Below are 19,714 nucleotides of genomic sequence, written 5' to 3' on the forward strand. Positions count from 1 at the left end.
GTTAACCCGAAACCCGTTATTTTCGTGTCATTTTCGTGTCGTGTCAGAAACTGCCAGGTCTAATTTTATCCTCTCACTTGATTGACTGTAAAAGCTAACATGCACGATGCAGCTATAGACGACAACAAACACACCAAATCTTATCTCATTAAGTGAGGTCGATTATAGAAATTCTATAACAACATTGTGTACGGTTCTGCACCAAGTACTTCATATTTTTACAATGTAGCTATTGACATCTTCTCAAAATAAAATATCGGTAGGGTTGTTTGATTTAAGTAATGTCTAGTAGGACTGCTTCAAGTGGAATTGGACAAAATCGGACGAGACCAAAATATGAATATAAAAGGAGTCATGCCTTAGTAAGAGATTCATGTGGATACATGGCGAGACACTCGTACCTAAGTTTGTTATCCTCCCTACATAAACCTCCGTAGATACGCTAACATTTCTAATTCTGCGTATTTTAGAAGCATATCTTTAAATGGGTGGCAAAATATAATTGGCATTGCAGAGGCATAGAAAAAAAATGGAAATAACAATAAACAAGTAATATCAAGTATGGCAAATGGTACTTTACCGCAGTAGTGAAAAGCATTCATGTATATGCATTCTAGCTCTGGTTCGATTCCCGCTGATTACCTTTCCCTAAACAACTAACTATTTAATACACTGAATGCTATCGCTCTATTGAAAAAATAGGTAATAGCAAGTATCAAAATGAAACAATCGGATCCATTTTTCTACAACCTTGTGCAAATTGACAAACCACCACCATTCCACAAACATTGAAGGTCGACTGAGAACGGAAAACTAACATCTTTTACTGATAATATTTACAAATGCACCACTTTTTCGACATTCATTATTTCAAGGATCCCATAGTATCTCGAGTTTTCTCAAAACTTCAGCTATGCAAATTTACACCATTGTCTGTCCTGACATCTTCAAATTTTCTGATTCATATACTATTTCCCAAATTTCTGCTAGTTTTGAATTGAACAGATGATATACAAATGCTTGCTTCTAAAATCAATCAAAATTCGATGCGGGAAATACACAAAACTTGCTAGGAAATGGTAACCCCCGCGTCCAATGCTGACCTGCCATTTTGGCCATGTATTGAGCAATATAGCCCAAGAAATTGGATGCCAATAGCCCACAGAAAAACATGGAGTACGGGCCACATGCAGAGCTAAGGTCTTGCAGCGAATTCCTGTTCATCATATTTGACGGTTTTCCTGGAGGGTTTGACAAGAATAATGCTCGGGCATCAACTGCTGCAGGTGGCGATGCTTACAATAATTCCTCACAGCTGGTGTAACAAGAGAACATCGCTTACCCATAGAGATCATTGTCATATCAGCGACTGTCTCTGATGACAAAATCCGGTGAAACGAATCCATATTTATCCCTCAAATGACAACCTCTTTCAGTAAAAGCACATCATCGCGTGGATGAGCTTCTTCTACCCGAACAAGAACTTCATCTCCAATTTGAGCTCCCACGGACACCCACACGGAAGATTGAAGTCCCACCTGCAAAATTTCAAGTTGGATACAATTGACGTATATGTCCACACTCGATCTGCGTATACTATAATTCCACAAAAGTCCTTATAATAATATCATAAAACAAAAATGCTACTCTTACCACCTAGTGTACCATCATTTATACCACCTCTCTAATAGAGATGGGACCCACATGCGTTGGTAGGCCCTATCTCTATTAGAGAGATGCTACAAATGATGGTACAACTAGGTGGTTAAGTGTGTAGCTTTACTCATCATAAAACTGTATAACTAAATTATTCAGACGTAATACAATACAAGAAGTTCCAAACTACAAAGAACGCATGACACGAATATCTACATTTACAATTAAAAGATGCAAGGGGATGATACCTCAACTAACAATATGGCCGCAATCCGATCCTTAATGAATCTAAGAATCAGCGCACGATACTTTTTTTCTTTTGGCTGCCTTCTCAGATATTCTAATATCCAGTACCGAAGACTGCTGCTGAAGAGCCTCCTTGCTACTCTTACATTCATGTTCACAACAGATGCCATCCCTTCTAACTGACCAGCTGAGAAAGGAAGAGATTCCCCTGCAAGAAATGCTTTCACCTACATAACAAATCCATTCATCAATGCTTAACGATATTATCTCAACAATTTGGCTGAATGCGGTATAAAAACAAAAATTTACAAAACATGAAGAAATCATAACACTTGGCCCTGCCACCTTAAATTCTCTGACCTTGGCTTTGTCGAATTTAAAAGATTTAATTAGTAAGGTTAAATAAATGTGTGCAACTAGGACGACCCTTATAGAACTGTTCAAAAGATGTGGTGAAGCACCAATTTTCTTCCAGATTAAATTCCCTGTGAGAAGAATATTGCTAAAGACAGTTTAAAAAGGGTATATACATAAAATACCTGCATTTTTATTCTGCATGCAAATACTATCGCACAGAGGAAACATAGACAGCAATATGTTTTGATTACCTTCATACATCTGGTTTTTCATTTTCTTTTTTAAAACAACCCTCTTTCCTCATCTGTTTTGAACAGTAGACTCGACATAGCAGTGACACTTAACTGAAAGCCATTCATTCATGATCATATTTTTTGTCTGCTTGCAAAAAGGCAGACAAGAGATCAAAAACACTATGATTTTGTTGATAGCAGACCCAAAAAGGGCAAGGTCCACATTTTACATTGTAGATTATTAAGAACTATACTTATATGAAAGAAACTCACCTGATAGTGAGCTAGTAGATCCATATATCTACGGATAGGAGATGTAAACTGAACATAACCCGGAAGTCCTAAAATTCCATGGCGTATAGGTTTTCTGAAATCAATTTCAGCAGCACGCATTAGTTTAACAAGAGCAGAGCTTCTAACAGGTCCTTCTGGAAGACGTGCAAATACAGAGGTGTCGATGTTGGATTGGGGTTGTCCTCTGTAGGGTAAAGGAATGTTATTTCTAGAACCAAATGTGGCTATAACTTCTCCGCAGAGCACCATCATCTCAGTGACAAGTCGCATTGCAGGGTCTGCCTGGTTTTCTACGTACAAATTAATCACAGGCTGCGGATCCTCTGGATTAACCACTTTGATGCGTGCTTCCAATGTGGCTGTGTCAATTGCACCCTGAGAAATGCACATGGTTATTGTCAGAAGAATTGGAGAGTTACTGATATATATCATTACTACAAAACCATCCTTGCGGAGATCTTAAACCAATATTGTCCTTTTAACAAATGTAAATGCATGTTTGTTTTATCAATGAAATGTTGGGCGGTGAAGCATCAACACGTACACAAAATGGGTATAGCGGAGATGAGGATGCTTCGTTGGATGTGTGGGCACACGAGAAAGGATAAGATTAGGAATGAGGATATCCGGGGTAAAGTAGGAGTAGCCGAAATTGAAGGAAAGATGAGAGAAAATCGGTTACGGTGGTTTGGACATGTGCAAAGAAGGCCTACTGACGCTCCGATTAGAAGATGCGACTATGGGACAGAGGTTCAGGGCCGAAGGGGTAGAGGAAGACCTAGGAAAACTTTGGAAGAGACTCTAAGAAAAGACTTAGAGTACTTGGATCTAACGAAGGACATGACACAGGACCGAGCACAATGGCGTTCTAAGATTCATATAGCCGATCCCACTCAGTGACTTGGATTTTCCAAGTCTCCAACCGAGAAGTTTTCCTCACTCAAAAAATTAAGAGAACACTACCCCAACCTACATGCTCCACTCAGAAAGCTTCAACATACAAGCTTCAACAAAAGAAAATTCAAAGAACTTAGCGAAGAAGGCTTTGGTGTATTTAACACAATACGTTGAAATGAAGGAAAACTTATTTATTGATATCCCCGATAAGCTACAAATATGTACATATACATGAGTCAAAATAAACAAACAAGATGGAGCCTTCACAAAGGTTGCTTAGGAGAAGTCTCAGCAGTCGGTAGAGCCCCAGAAAGAGAAGGCATCGGAGGGGGATCATTCGGAGCCTCAGTACTGGACAGAACCCTAGAAGGAGGAGGCATCAGAGGTTGATCATTTGGAGCTTCATTACGCGGTACAGCCCCAGAAGACGAAGGCAATAAATGCCTTTGGAACAAACCCACAAATCTCTGATGATCAAGTAAAACCTGACCATCAGTTTCCTTCATCTGGTCAAGCTTCCTCTTCATGTTTGTAGCATAGTCATGTGCGAGCCGGTGCAACTGTTTATTCTCATGCTTGAGCCCTCTAATCTCCTGTTTGAGACTCATCACTTCGGCCGCCAATGATTCAACTTGACGGGTTCGAGCAAATAGGCGTTGGGCCATATTAGACACAGAACCTGCACACTGAACACTGAGAGCCAGTGAATCCTTAACAGCTAACTCATCAGACCGTTTGGAAAGTAGTCTGTTATCTTTGGGAGTGAGAAGGTTCCTGGCCACCACCGCAGCGGTCATATCATTCTTCATCACGGAATCCCCAACGGTAAGAGGACCAGTAGGGGAGACGAAGGATGGGCGCCATATGTTGTCTGGAGAAGGCGGGGCTGCCTCTTCAACAAGGTTCAAGTCAAAACGACGGTCGGAGGGGCCAGACATTTTCAAAGGTATTGAAGAGAGAAGAGGTCGGACAAATCAAGATCTTAGAAGTGCAAGAATGGAGCTTCTACTGGTGGAGATTCAAGTGTGCTTTGGAACTTAATGCCAGCCCCTATAAAAAGCTGCACTCGACGGAGCTTCAGACATCGAAGAGGCGCCTGCTCAGAAATCGAAGAGGCGTTTGCTTTCTCAAAAGCTGGGCTGCTTAGAGACCACGAGGGTTGATCTCATAAATCGAAGAGGTGTTTGCTTTCTCAAAAGTTGGGCTGCTCAAAGACCACGAAAGTCAATCTCAGAAATCGAAGAGGCGCTCCCTTCCTCAAAAGTTGGGCTCCTCAAAGACCACGAGGGCCGATCTCAGAAATCGAAGAGGCACCTACTTTTCCAGCCTTGTCAGCACCTGTCACACGCACACTCAGCTTTGCGGAAATTATGGGTATTCTGTCGAAGACTTTTGGGGAAGTAGAAAACACATGAATCTTACTGTCCAATCACCCACTTCCCACACGCAGCAATAGCTCATGGGTACCACAGATAACTTTGCCAAAGTTCTCTGCCAAAGTTGAGCACGTGAAGCTTGCAGCTCCCACTACATCGCTCTGACCAAGAAGGGTAAAAGAATAGCAAAGAAACAGCACTAACAAAGTTTAGACCCATAAATTTTGAAGGTCTAGCTACCATATTATTACCCACAAGGGTAAAGGAACAGTACCACTGTTGGATAATTAGAAAGTCCCTGTGTGTCAACCTTTGTGCCTCGTGGCAAGGTAGACTAGCAAACATGCCCAACCTTTACTCACATTCGAGAAAACACTCCCAATAAGATTGCTTGCTCCAAAATCGAAGAGGCACCGTCCTCCGAATCTCGAGAGCCAGACTCCCAACATGACTACTTTCTCAAAAATCGAAGAGAGGGTAAAGGAACAGTACCATTGCTGGATAATTGGAAAGTCCCTGTGTGTCAACCTCTGTGCTTCGTGGCAAGGTAGATTAGCAAACATGCCCAACCTTTACTCACTTTCGAGAAAACTCCCAACAAGATTGCTTGCTCCAAAATCGAAGAGGCACCGCCCTCCGAATCTCGAGAGCCAGACTCCCAACATGATTACTTTCTCAAAAATCGAAGAGACACTGCTCCCCGAATCTCGAGAGCCAGACCTCCAGCATGATCGCTTTCTCAAAAATCGAAGAGGCATCGTTCTCCGAATCAATCGAAGAGGCGCTCGCTTTCTCAAAAGCTGGGCTGCTCAGAGACCACGAGGGCCGATCTCAGAAATCGAAGAGGCACCTTCTTTTCTAGCCTTGTCAGCACCTGTCACACGCACACTTAGCTTTGCGAAAATTATGGGCATTCTATCGAAGACTTCTGGTGAAGTAGAAAGCACATGAATCTTACTGTTCAATCACCCACTTCCCACACGCAACAATAGCTCATGGGTACCACAGATAACTTTGTCAAAGTCTCTGCCAAAGTTGAGCACGTGAAGCTTGCAGCTCCCACTACATCGCTCTGACCAAGAAAGGTAAAAGAATAGCAAAGAAACAGCACTAACAAAGTTTAGACACATAAATTTTGAAGGTCTAGCTACCATATTATTACCCACAAGGGTAAAGGAACAGTACCACTGCTGGATAATTGGAAAGTCCCTGTGTGTCAACCTCCGTGCTTCGTGGCAAGGTAGACTAGCAAACATGCCCAACCTTTACTCACATCCGAGAAAACACTCCCAACAAGATTGCTTACTCCAAAATCGAAGAGGCACCGCCTTCCGAATCTCGAGAGCCAGACTCCCAACATGATTACTTTCTCAAAAATCGAAGAGACACTGCTCCCCGAATCTCGAGAGCCTGACCCCCACCATGATTGCTTTCTCAAAAATCGAAGAAGCCTCGTTCTCCGAATCTCGAGAGCCAGATAACACATACCACTTTTTCAAAGTGCTCTGACAGAGTTAAAACATGTGAAGCTGGCAGCTCCCACTACCGTGCTATGACCAAGCAGGGTAAAGGAATAGCATTACTACTTGTTGTTAGGGAGACTCCTATATATGTCGACCTCAATCCCCAACGGACAGGCAGACCTGCAAAAATGCTCAACCCTTCCTCATATCTGAGAGGGCACTCCCAACGAAGCCTTTCGAAATATTCAGCTTTCTTTCCCCCCGATAATACCTTTGCAAACAAGCTATACTAGAGCAAGAATATCTCATATCATCAGGGTTAAAAGCAAGAGTATCCCATATCATGCTTTTTCCCTGTCTTTTCCTTTGGCCTTGTTTTTACCTGCAAGACAAGGAGAAAGAGAGCAATCAGTCAGCACTAGAAATCAAGCTCCCAGCCAGGAACTGACAGCCTGGAACCCCTTACCTGATTACTTACCTGGCATTGCTCTCGAGTACTCATCTTCAACATCTTATGTTGCCAGGGAAGATACCGCATCTGCTTGAGGAACAGATAGGGCAAGTGCGAAGGATACAAGGAAGCATGTGGAGACAAGCGTAACAGCACACGTGCCGATCCATCCATTACTCTGTCAAAAGCAAAAGTATCCCATATCAGCAGGGTCGAACGTACTCTAGATTTGATGGACTTGTTTTGACCATCAAATTCTTCAGTCGGCCTTATACTCTGGAGGAAACCAGAAAACCCTCCAGCTCAGTTCAAGAATAAGCCTGTGGAAAGTTACTTCTTCAAAAGCAAAAGTATCCCATATCATCTCTTCTCATTTTTCTTCTCTTTATCCTTCATGCTGCTGCAAGATGGGGAGAAGGTGAACAATCAGCCGGAGCTCTGATTGCTTACCTTGTCTGTCACCTCTTTCAGCAAATCCCCTAGCTCGGCGACTTGGGGGACTCCTACTACATGGTTTGTATCGCGCTTGACCAAGCCTGAAACTACAAGTAAGCTTCAAGTGAAATTGATACATTACCTTGTGCATCTCCACCAGTTAAAGATACCACCCCTGGATGGAGGACGAGTACTTCCAGAGAAGCTGCCACATCTACCTATGAGACAGATAAGGCAAGTCAAGATGATACCACACTCCGATACTTAGAAGTTTCGTGATTACGAGATCATTCTCCCACAATATTTCCTAATGTCATTTGTACTAAATCATTCACTTGTACTCACTAAAGGAGTGCTTGAACCTATGTACTTGTGTAAACCCTTCACAATTAATGAGAACTCTTCTATTCCGTGGACGTAGCCAATCTGGGTGAACCACGTACATCTTGTGTTTGCTTTCCTATCTCTATCCATTTATATACTTATCCACACTAATGACCGGAGCAATTTAGCGAAGATCACAAAAAGCGACCGTTTTCGCTACCTAGGATCTATCTTACAAGAGAACGGAGAATTAGATGGAGATCTCAACCATAGAATACGAGCTGGATGGATGAAGTGTAAGAGTGCATCCAGCATTGTTGTGTGACCGTCGTAGGCCACTGAAGCTCAAGGGAAAATTTTATAAGACGGCAATAAGGCCAGCGATGTTGTATGGCACAGAATGTTGGGCGGTGAAACATCAACACGTACACAAAATGGGTGTAGCAGAGATGAGGATGCTTCGTGGGATGTGCGGGCACACGAGAAAGGATAAGATTGAGAATGAGGATATCCGAGGTAAAGTAGGAGTAGCCGAAATTGAAGGAAAGATGAGAGAAAATCGGTTCCGGTGATTTGGACATGTGCAAAGAAGGCCGACTGACGCTCCGGTTCGAAGATGTGACTACGGGACAGAGGTTCAGGGCCGAAGGGGTAGAGGAAGACCTAGGAAAACTTTGGAAGAGACTCTAAGAAAAGGCTTAGAGTACTTGGATCTAACGGAGGACATGACACAAAACCGAGCGCAATGGCGTTCTAGGATTCATATAGCCGACCCCACTTAGTGGGAAAAGGCTTTGTTGTTGTTGTTGTTGTTGTTCCCAAGAATTATGATCTTAACGATTTTGCATATGCTTAATATTTATAGTAGAATCTCTATAGGGTCCATGTTATTATGAATAGTACAACCATGATTATGAGGATCATGAGACACCAAAAATGTCTATTGGAACTTTAAATCACACTGCAAAGGTTCAGAATTAAATTGGCTCTGGTTCTTTAAGTTCAACCTGTTCTCGACGCCATATTGACCGGAGAGTTGCAGCCTCAGACAGGATTTTCAGTTCAGCCTCTTCTTGCAGGTTCAAATGAAGAAGCTCAGATGCACTCTCATATGTCAACATGTATGTTGGTTTAATAATTGAGTTGTCCACTGAATATTCTGCAATACTGCCAAACCCCAAAGAAGGTAGAGTTAGTTCATTAGTAAAATTTAGTTTGCAAAAAGAAAACTACCCTTCAAATTAGCGAAAGCTATGATGCTTTAAAGGAACATCCACCCAAATTGTTCCGAATGATTATATAATCTTTCAGTGTAAATATCACAAAGGTGGGAACATTCTAAGAATCTAAATATATAGTTGGTAATCGAAGACTCCTAGGTTAAGTTGGATGTCTTAAACTCCTATGCAGTACCAGACATAAGTCAACACACAGGTTGCCATTCATTTTGGCGTAAGAGACATAAATATGGTAGTGGCATAAAACTAAGGTCATAATACACACATCCAGGTGAGACGTACATAATGTGGATTTTGGAATTATCCTACTGACAACAGAATGATTTACTCATTCCACTGTCAGTAGAATACGGATTCATTCAAATTCAAAATGCATCTAACCACCACCTTCATACACATATCCAAGTATGAAGTAACAATCCCCAAGCCGTCCGTGTAACTCCATTAAAATAAAATACAGAATCAATTGGGATGAGATCTCAAAGAGAGGGGCAAATACAAACAAAAAAGTTTTACCTTCCATCGGAGTGCAGCACCACAGATACAGTAACTGCATTGCAAATCTCTCCTTGTTGCAAACTCATTCCCTCCATGGCAAGTTTCTCTGGGAACATAGGATAAGTAGCAGTGGGCAAGAATACAGAAGTTCCTCTTCTCATTGCCTCCCTATACATTATAACTAATAAAAAATGAGTGAAACACAAACATTTATCCATTTTGTTTTGTAGTGTCAAGAGCTACCTGTCTACTATGCTCCCAGGTTGAAGAAACCTAGTTGCATCTGCAACATGAATCCATATTTTAATGCGTCCATCTTGTAGCCTCATTGCACTCAGGGCATCATCGAGCTAACATATTACAACAAAAAATTTCACAAGAGAGGTCAAACTTTGACGTGGCAAAATTTACTTTTTTGACAGCAGAGAATGATATCATTATTAGGCATGTGCAAAACATACCTCATCAGCCTCATCCACATCAATAGCATAGACCTTCAAGTGAGTGAGATCTCGCCTTTCAATCTGCAGAAAGAACATTTACAGCATTATTGTCTAATTATTTAACTAATTATTTTCACACACACAAAAAATGATTCCACATAGCATTAAGTACGTGATCTGAAAATTGTATACTGAATAAGATTCCCCCATGAGTATTACTAACTGAAAAAAGAAACAGGCTAACCTCATCTGAATCAGAGGAACCTGACAAAAGACGCTCTGCAGATGATATAACTTCATCTGAATGATCAGTACGGATGTTCAATTTCAACAGCTCAAGATTCACATGTACAGGAAAATAGCCAATGTCTATGAGGAGATTCAAAGCTGATGAGGCTGTTTTGACCATCCCCATTGTTCTTAGGATCTGACAAAAATGTATATACAAGAAGATATAGATCAGGAACAAAGCATCATGTATTATGACATAGAAAATTAGGGTAGAACATCATTCAAGATCTTTTGCTCCTGAATTATCATATGAGGGTAACTTTTCTCTTGGAAACCCATACATTTACAGAGCTTAGAAGTAAGTACCTATCACAACAACTAAAACAGTGTCGTTTAAGTCAGACTTACTGTTCCAGCTGTTTTCCTTTGGTCATCAATTGTGCAAGCATCAATAGCATAAGCTTCAAGAGACTCAATTTTGTGTCTGGTTTTCTCTTCTACCAACCAAGAAGATTTGAGAGGTTTAGCATCTAAAGGCATTGCCTTGGCAGATTTCAGTAATTGTTTAAACTCCTGCAGTTCTTTCTCAGCAGCCTCCTTTGCGAGCTTCCTACACAGAAGTTCCTCAACCTAGTTCCTCAAACAAAATGACTTTCATGTTAAGACTATTGGAAAAGCAAACAAGTAATCAAGATGAAGGCTATCACAGATTACTCAACCCAATAATCTTGCATTCACTTCTAACAGATAGAAAAGCAAACAAGCAATCAAGATGAAGGCTATCACAGATAACTCAATCCAATAATCTTGCATTCACTTCTAACGGATGTCAAGAATAGCTGTTTTTTTTCTTTTTGAAATATATCATAGCACCCTTATATTGTCAGGCCGAAACCAAGACAAAAGCACTGAACTCTAAAAAATCACTACACGGTCAATGCATGGCCACGAAAAGGTCAATGCAAGGGCACTAACCTATCCCACTCCATGAACAATGAAGCAGGATCCCTCTTATGAAGCTCCCCCTATATGTCAAGATGCCAAAACATGAAACAAAAGAATATTTTTTAGTTGAGTGGCAAGATTAGTATTTGCCAGTATGCTGAAACCATCCTAAGACAATCAACTTCAGCATGGACATTATTAAATTATAAATCACCTGGGTAATCTGCACCAACAGACTACAACAATTAAGTTCTAATAAAATGTCTTCACCATCTAGTACAAAATTATGAAGATAGAGTGACATACAAATGACAATATCACTCATTCAAGCATACATCTTACTAGAATCACTCTTTCTTGAAACACTTGTAACATGAGGAACCATAAAGTTAGACATGTCCAAGCCAAGGAAACATATCTAATAGGAATCTGGACCCACATGAACCATTTTTTTGAACAAAGATGTTGAACCAACGTATAATGTACCTGCGAAGCAGGTCGAGGACCATATATAGAGCGAGAACCTTTTGTCTCCAGCACAGTGAAGTATACTTCATCTTCTGAAAGCAACAAATGAGCACAGTAGCATTCAAGAGGTTCCACGGTACCAAATATCATCTGTGTGGATGAGCTAGTGTCATTGAAGGAGCAGTAGTACATAAAAACTTTAACTGGAATGTACAGTACCTCGGCTAATTCTTCTGCCGTCACCCGCTTATTCTTTTCAAGGAGCTCAACCCAAGCGAATTCAAGTAGTGCTGGATCCTGCACCAGACCAACAAATATCCTTCACCAAAAAACACAAACCAGCTGACAAGAAAACGTAAACATTCTTATCCACAACTACTTTTGGGCAAGAACCAATTCACCAACCAAGTTATCTTGAGCTTTCTGAATAAAGTCTGATATCTCTGTGTGGTCAAAGTTCTCAACACCGGGAACAATATAGGTAATTTGTTGTGGTTTAATTGACGATGTAACACCATTCTGACATAAGTACAACAATCAAAACACAAATTTCAGAATACCAGCAAAACAAACAAGTTACAACCTTTGCGTTTATTAAGGCTAAGAACAAAGAACATTGAGTTTTCCAACACCTAGCAACCTATTAATATGCCGCATTAGTTGTTTTGTGTTTCTAGTAGAACCTGATCGGACACCATCCAGTTCTTCTTGCCATCGGGTTTCTGCGCAATGGCCAGCAACACTCTCTCTGCATCCTTCTTGAACTCCAGTAGCAGACCTTGCTGCAGTGTCCAGCTCACAAGTTTATCTTCTACAATCCCTCCACTACTTGTCAGCTCCACCCTACACAATAGTAAATATCATACTTTCATTAAAGTTAAGCCTTTTTCTTTCTATTTAACCAAACATCACATAATTACATTAAGTTTCGTTTGGCTCTAGGATTGGATGGGATTGGATTGGACTGGAATGGATAACCGAAAAGGTTTACCGGAGGTCATTTCGAGGGGATTAGACTGGGATTAGACATGAATGTTCTCCCTTCCCTTCTTATCCTACAATGAATAAGTTTTCTTCTCCATTAATCCATCTCGTACCTCGAATTTCCCCACATTTATTCCCTTCACATATCCAATCCAGTTCTCTATACCAAACGAGGTCTAAGTCCTCTAAGTTCATAATCAAGGATAATGAAAAGAAAATTAAAAGAAATGTGATAATTTTGTGAGGGAGAGGGAGAAGTTACTTGGCGGCAGCGCGAACTAGCCTCCGTCTGCGCAGGGCGCCGAGCTCTTCCATGACGCTATTGACGAGGCTGTGAACGGAGGTGCTTTGAACGCCGCCATGGCCGGGAGCTAGCTTACCGGACCGAAATATAGGGAAACGAATGCCTAATTTGGAGAATCGGCGGAATTGGAGAGTAGTGAAACGGCAAGGGCAGCAGCGGAAGGAAAGGAGAGTGGGGGAGGAAGCGGAAGAGGAGGCGGAGCGGAAGACTGTGGAGCTTCCGACGGCTCGAACCGCCATGGCGGATGAAAGGTTTGGGGAAATGCGAGCGAGTGTTTGGTTTGCTCTGCTTCTGTTGATGAAATGGGATATCACTTGCTACTGCCAAATGTTTGTTCTTACACCCGCCCTTCTGTTTGAGTTCTGTCACACCCAAATAATATAAGTTCTCACACTCAATATTATGTAGAAGTGCGCCTGTTTTGTAACTATTTCGTCTTTTAGTTTTGTGGTACAATTATAGAAAAAGCATGCAAGAAAGTTGAATATAATTTGTTTTTAATAATGGGATTATGGTGCGGAGTTGGATAAGTAATACATTGAGTTGTAATTATTGAAATAAGACGCACAAATGAAAGTTAAAAAACATAAATTGAACTCGCAATTTATAAGACTCTAACCGAAGATTTTTACCCACAAGTGTAAAAAGATACCACAAGATTGTAGTGTTAATACAAGTTAAAAATGTTTTGAGTTGTTTTTACTTCCAAGTTTTATGTTTTTATATATTATTCATCATTAACATTCTTTTCCACGTTAACATAAATGTGAGGTTATTCATTGTCATGTTATTATTTAACGGTCAAATAAACAGATTGATTGAAATCGTAAGTTTGTAAATAGCATTTAAGTGTTAAAAATATATGAGGTAGGAGTTTGCAATTGCTCAAAAACTTTGAGAGGGGTGAGATGTAATTTACCGCTTAAGTAAATTTTTGTGTAAACATGGTCGGTTGGTAAACTTGCAAGCAGAAAAAAATGCAAAATGTGACACGGATAGGATATGTAGCCAGCCTTCAATTTTGAATTCCGAATCCCAAATGATCGATCCAACTTACTGTTGTTCCAGAATTCTGTACTAGTTAAACGCGTCTACACTTCCTCTCAAGTTATGCACAAAACAAAACCACCAAGCGTTTACATGATAACAATAAAAAAAGACGAAGAGTACAAAATGACATCAGTACATGTAACTCCAAGAGTACAGTATGTAAGGGAAAATCCGTAGAGCATACGCGTACTCAAATTGACAATGTAAAGGCATATTTTCGCATGCATTCACTTGCTGCTGGATCCATGTTGTATAAAAAAAGAACAAATCAATCGTATTGATGTTAAAGATCAAGAGTAAAGGTTACACAGATATATGAATACATAAAAAAACAAAGGTATCAGACCGAAAAAACAGAAATCCGTGACAGTAAATTTATACATCTGAGCAACTCATGGAACCTCTCGGCTGCAAAAATCAACTGCAAAGCTGAGAACATAACCCCTGGATCTGAGAACTGCTTGCATTTGGAATCGCATACGTGCCGTTCTTACCATTGCTCGAGCATGTTAAGTAGATTTGATCACCCATCTGGTTTGTCTGCAGTGAGATCATAGCACACACGAGTCAGATCGATGCAGTTATCACGAGATCAGTATTGGAAAGACCGTTTTTGCTCACTAGTGCCATACGTACATTGCCTCAAAACATTATTGCATAGAGAACAAGACTAGATATAAACTGACTCTTTCTAATGACCAATTGCGTCTGACACACACGGACTTGGACAATTAGCGTCTATTAATAACTTTAACAAGATGTGTTATCAATTGAAGGTAATCTTCTGTTTTCATGGTATGTCTTCATGGGTATTGAGATTCGAGACTATCAACTGCTACTATCTTTCCTCAATTCCCTTACTCTTTTTTTCTAAAAATTTACACAACCTAGTTTTAAGTAAACTCAGATGACAATATTTTCAGTACATCGATGGTCAAGACCTTTTTACCCAGACAAAAAGTTGATCCAATTTTAGAAAAATGGTTTGAATTGTAAAAATTGATTGCGCGCTTTATATAATATGCAGAAGGTGGAGCAGGCGTAGAGTGTTAAGTACCGTGCAGTATGCAGGCTCCGTGTTGCAGCTCCATCTTGAAGTAGGGACACAAGATAAATAATGACACCAAGAACAATGTTTATTGGCATCAACTCCCCGAAGAAGCATAACCAGGCCAACTGTAAACCTGTAATATCAGCAAAAATCTGTTTAGATTATAAATTTATGTTACGTAATTGACTACTAAATTTCCAAATTACAAAAATTTCCTAGCCAGGCGTAAATCCAAACTACCTAAGTTTACTATATATGATATCCCTTTTGTACCAATTTTGACATGACCTAATAGAAGGAGAACATACAACAAAGAAGAAAAGCAAGAACAAAAATGAGTGGCTGCAATTGAAGATTCAATGAGAGAAAATCATTTAAGGTGGTTTGGACATGTAAACCGAAGACCTACAGATGCTCCTAGTTAGAAGATGCGATTATGAGATAGAGTCGGAGCAAAAGGGGTAGCAAGACTTAGAAAGAGACTCTATAAAAAGACTTGGAGTACTTGGAGCTAACGTAAGACATGGCGCAAAACCGAGCGCAATGGCATTGTAGGATTCATATACCCTACTTAGTGGGATAAGGCTTTGTTTTTGTTGTAGTCTTTGATTTATACTTTTTCTACAAGTACTACGGCAGCCTAAAATGGAAACCAGAAGTGTATAGAAGCACAGAAACAAATTGGCTTACCCAACAATTAAAACTATCACAGAGAGGACCCACATAATGCACTGATAGGTCTTGAACTTCGATTTTGTTTGAGATGAGGCATATCCTGGACCGGGAGCAGCATATCTTTGGTTAACCCATCCGAACTGGGGGCGGATAAGAAACACAAACCCAAGAAAAAATCCCGAGAGGAATCCTCCAATATGAGCAAAGTTGTCAACGTGTGGGAGTATTCCCACTGCCAAATTGATTGCTATGATGATCAGGAGGGTGAAAAGTGCTCCAAACTGAACAAGAATAATGACTTAGATACGGGATCCTGAATGTCACCAACTTTTTTGTTTTCTGAAGTATGAAGCTCCTTTAAAGTAGTTCAACAATTACCTTACTAGCATATAATGTCCAATTAGTGATAAGTTCAGAAAGCATGGCTCCCAGCAACCCGAAAAGTGCACCAGAAGCACCAACTGAAATGTTTGTTTGGATGAAAAGCGAAGACAACAAACTCCCACCAAGTCCAGAGATGACATATAGCAACCCAATCCGGACTGCAACGAAAACAAACAAGAATCATGCATTGCAAAGGGCATGACCTACAGCTTTGTATACAGACAAGAAGTTAACTAAACCGAAAGCATAACTTGTTGCATTGTAAAAGAAGAACCATCAGTCCTTGAATAATGAAAATGCTTATAATCACAAAATTAAATAAACAAAACTGATTTGGAATACATACCGAAGCCGAACTCTTGCTCTAGCCGATATCCAATGACTAAAAGGCTCAGCATATTAGCCAATAAATGGAAGACGCCCGCATGTAACCAATTGCAAGTGATTAGAAGCCACCCCTGGTGTCTGTCAACCACCTTCTTTACATCCAAAGCCCCCATCTTTTGCAACCTAAACCAACCAAAATCCAATAAAATACCAGTTCATACTTACAATATCTTTCAATTAACAACCTTTACAGCAACAAAAAAAAAAAAAAAAAGAAGCTAAAGTGTCCACCCCGATCGAAAATTCTGATACAAACACCCACCAAATGATTTCAGATCAATCCCCAAACTTGTAAAACATGTTTTTACAGAAACAGAACAACGGAAACAATAAAAACCAGCAGTCTGCTTAAAACGCAAATTGGAACGAGAACAAACAAAATGTATCAAATCAACAATTTTCGCAAACATGGGTTTGGTCAAGTTGGCTAGAGCAGTGCTCCACCCTATGCAACTTCGAATCCCTCTCCCGTAGTTTAGATGAATTTAGTGTTATTATCCTATTGTTTGTCAAAAAATTCAGTCAACAATTTTCATAACATAAACAGCTAAAAAAGGGTCAGCCACAAATGAGATTAAAAGGTGAGACAACACCAATTGGAAATCTAATTCCAAAGCTCCAAACACCATGATTCCACATAAGGTTCTAAACTTGAATAAACATGTTTATACAAAATATGAAGGGAACTGTTATTGACACTCCAAAAATCTCATTCTACCCTCCAAACTTTCTATATTTGGAAAGAAAAATACACTTGTGAGGAGTGTAGAATGAGAGTGTCAATAATACTTCCCAATATGAAAACTTAAAAAGCAAAATCGAAGCGACAAACTAATACAATTATTCAAATTTAACAACAGAAATTAAGAACTCACGTCGATGACGACGGTCCAAGAAGTGGGTTCTCCTTAAAAGGCTGGAAGGAGAACCTCCCCAAGAACGTGGCAATGCAAGAGATGGAGTTCTTGGGACAGTTGTTGACATACATGGTGATGATGAACATAACAACGTTGGCAGCAACAAATACAGGAATCAGCCAGACAACCCATTTCTTAAAATGCTTGACCTCTCTGTACACGGGCGGAGACGCGGCCGGAGCTGGGGAGGCAAGCGGCGGCGTCTCGATGTCTGCTGGGTGGACCACGTTGTAGTGCCGCCGTGAGTTCACTTTCATTTGGGCCCCCGATGACGGTGGCTCCCCCGCCATTGTAAGAATCGAATGATTGGTTCGGGAGATGAAGGTTGTTGAATGTGAAGAGGAAGATGATGAGAGAGAAAGAATGGAGGTTTTAGAGAGAGAAAGTCAGGGAAGCGTGGCCGCTTTAGTCAACGTTTATCTGCTGGCCTAAAACTGAACTGCTTCGTTTGGCCGACAGTGTCATCCATACGTGTCTTCGCCTACCAATTCTTTGCCTTCAACACATTGTTTGTTATTTTTTTATTGTAACGGAATACGAATGATACATCACGTGTTATTATATAAGTAGTAGAAAGTTTAATTTTTATTTTAGTTATTAATGTTTTAACACACATATCCTACTATTTATATAGTGATACGTGGTGTACCATTCCGTGTTTAATCACATTGAAAAATCTCTGGTTTATCATAACTTTTAACTCTTTAGACTCATCTTTATTTTTCGTCGTCAAATAATAAAATTGACATAACTTTTCACTTTAGGGTTCGTTTAGATGTGTTTTTAAAATGACTGAAAACACTTTTAGAGAAAATATTTTTTTGTTCCAAAAGCACTTAAAGTGCTTTCTACAAGAAGCACTAGTTATGTGCTTCTTCCAGAAAACACTTTAAGTGCTTTTCAAGAATTTACTTGCATTTTTACTAAAGATTGGTTCCAAAAACATTTTCACCGAAAGTGTTTTCAGTCATTTTAAAAGCACATTCAAACGAGCTCTTAATCTCTAAGGTTTAAAATCTATAAAATTGGTCTTTGAGTTTATCAACTGTCAATTATTTTGTCTTTCCGTAAAAAATCTCTGTTAAATAAAAAATAATAATATCAATTTTAAATTTTAAATATCAAAATGAAACGATTCTAACTAAAATCCCATAAAAATGTTTGCTCCATGAAATTTTGAATGTGAAAATTGTTTATTGTAATTACATATTTCATGCGAGCAGAAAGATGGATTTGGATCCTCTCCTGAGCAGGAGATCAGGATCCTCGGGATCAAACAACATGGGTCGTTGGATTTTAATGCAACGGCTATAATTATTATAATTTTTAGAAGGACCTCTATTTGTAGCCGTTAGATCAAAATCCAACGGTTTATGTTGTTTGATCCCGAAGATCCTAATCTCCTGCTCAGGAGAGGATCCAAATCCCAGAAAGATGATATGAAAACTGTTGTCGAAGGATTGCAGCTGTCCAGGTCAAAAATGGATTGTATGACTCGCGGTATCCCACTGGGGATTAAATAATAGTGAATAATCAAGTGATTGAATGATTCCATGCGGAAGTTCATGATTGAGTATTAATCTATGGATTTTGTATGGAGCATGATCTTAATACAATTTGTAAAGCTGCTTCCGGTGTGAAAGCGTGTGAATGATAGGGTGGCAATGGCCGGATAGGCTTTGAATGTTTCATTTTCAAAATTGAACCTGTTTATTTTCTCAAAATTGAACCTCTTCATTTTCAAAATATAATTTTTTTTTTTACATGTTCTATAACACTTGCTAAACTTTATCTCATAACATAGCGATTTTTAGGGCTAGTTTGAAGTTCTAGTGTTTTTAAAAAAAGGTTATTAAAAAATTTGGACCGTAAAACAAAAAAAAAATTAAAAAACTGTTGTTTATGATTATGACAATGGAAAAACAGAAGCAAAAAGTGTTTTTTTTTTATTTTTTATCAAAGCATAGTGACCAGTGTTCATTTAATGAAAATTTCAAATGCAAGTATACCCGGCGTATTTTACAAAACTACAATCTTTGCTCCTCCATTATTCTACTTGGCAATTATTCACATTAAATCCAATACCATTTTTAGTTATTCAATATATTTTTATATAAAAGTTTAACTAACACTCAAACATTTTTTTTTAAATCACTTTTAAAAAGTGTTTACCAAACACTCATCAATTTTATTTTACACTTGTTTGTTCTCACAACAAAATATAAGCAGTTTTTTAAAAAGCACAGTAAATCGAAGCTAACACTTACCAAATAAATAAGGCACTTTCTAACAAAATTTTAAAAAGCGCTACGCACTAGTAAGGTGGCAGCCTAGCGCCTAGTCATTTAGCTGGAATGTGACAACCCGTCCCTATATTATTTATGTAACTTCTTTCCGACTATGTGGA

General features: G+C 39.5%; 2 protein-coding genes across 5 annotated transcripts; both read right to left on the reverse strand.

Moving 5' to 3' along the window:
• Positions 1 to 800: 800 nt before the first annotated feature.
• LOC103433423 (ribonuclease II, chloroplastic/mitochondrial) lies at positions 801 to 13,220 on the reverse strand. 4 transcript variants are annotated; one of them, XR_011579677.1, is made up of 15 exons: positions 12,802 to 13,220; positions 12,239 to 12,398; positions 11,961 to 12,074; positions 11,775 to 11,852; positions 11,574 to 11,705; positions 10,551 to 10,772; positions 10,156 to 10,338; positions 9,930 to 9,992; positions 9,712 to 9,818; positions 9,487 to 9,636; positions 8,740 to 8,899; positions 2,766 to 3,161; positions 2,511 to 2,637; positions 1,905 to 2,129; positions 801 to 1,538 (listed from the first exon to the last, which is right to left on the reverse strand). XR_011579677.1 is itself a non-coding variant. In XM_070819961.1 (14 exons), exons 1-14 carry the CDS (start codon positions 13,080 to 13,082, stop codon positions 1,416 to 1,418), a joined length of 2,376 nt encoding a protein of 791 aa, XP_070676062.1. In that variant the 5' UTR covers positions 13,083 to 13,219; the 3' UTR covers positions 801 to 1,415. The 4 variants fall into 4 exon arrangements, 3 of the variants coding, with proteins under 3 accessions (XP_070676062.1, XP_028957017.1, XP_028957019.1); XM_070819961.1 differs by lacking the exon at positions 2,511 to 2,637 and having other exon boundaries at positions 12,239 to 12,380; positions 12,802 to 13,219; XM_029101184.2 differs by lacking the exon at positions 2,511 to 2,637 and having other exon boundaries at positions 12,802 to 13,218.
• A 921-nt stretch (positions 13,221 to 14,141) lies between these two features.
• Positions 14,142 to 17,801, reverse strand: LOC103433422 (RHOMBOID-like protein 2). The gene is made up of 6 exons (XM_008371686.4): positions 17,266 to 17,801; positions 16,350 to 16,513; positions 15,998 to 16,161; positions 15,635 to 15,900; positions 14,951 to 15,077; positions 14,142 to 14,433 (listed from the first exon to the last, which is right to left on the reverse strand). The coding sequence occupies exons 1-6, from the start codon at positions 17,595 to 17,597 to the stop codon at positions 14,311 to 14,313; spliced, it is 1,176 nt and encodes a 391-aa protein (XP_008369908.2). The 5' UTR covers positions 17,598 to 17,801; the 3' UTR covers positions 14,142 to 14,310.
• Positions 17,802 to 19,714: the final 1,913 nt, after the last annotated feature.

This window comes from Malus domestica, chromosome 04, assembly GCF_042453785.1.
Source record: "Malus domestica chromosome 04, GDT2T_hap1".
Lineage (NCBI taxonomy): Eukaryota > Viridiplantae > Streptophyta > Magnoliopsida > Rosales > Rosaceae > Malus > Malus domestica.

Bases quoted from the DNA above. Each gene is read 5' to 3' on its own strand.
- LOC103433423 (XM_029101184.2), bottom strand. From the start codon at position 13,082: ATGGCGGTTCGAGCCGTCGGAAGCTCCACAGTCTTCCGCTCCGCCTCC. The intron at 10,339-10,550 runs GTAAGTCTGACT...CATTTTTGTCAG, and splicing joins AAAGGAAAACAGCTGGAACA to ATCCTAAGAACAATGGGGAT. The intron at 2,130-2,765 runs GTGAGTTTCTTT...TTTGTTATGTAG, and splicing joins ATCTACTAGCTCACTATCAG to GTGAAAGCATTTCTTGCAGG.
- LOC103433422 (XM_008371686.4), bottom strand. From the start codon at position 17,597: ATGGCGGGGGAGCCACCGTCATCGGGGGCCCAAATGAAAGTGAACTCA. The intron at 16,514-17,265 runs GTGAGTTCTTAA...TGGTTGGTTTAG, and splicing joins CTTGGACCGTCGTCATCGAC to GTTGCAAAAGATGGGGGCTT. The intron at 14,434-14,950 runs GTACTTAACACT...ATCTCACTGCAG, and splicing joins CGGAGCCTGCATACTGCACG to ACAAACCAGATGGGTGATCA.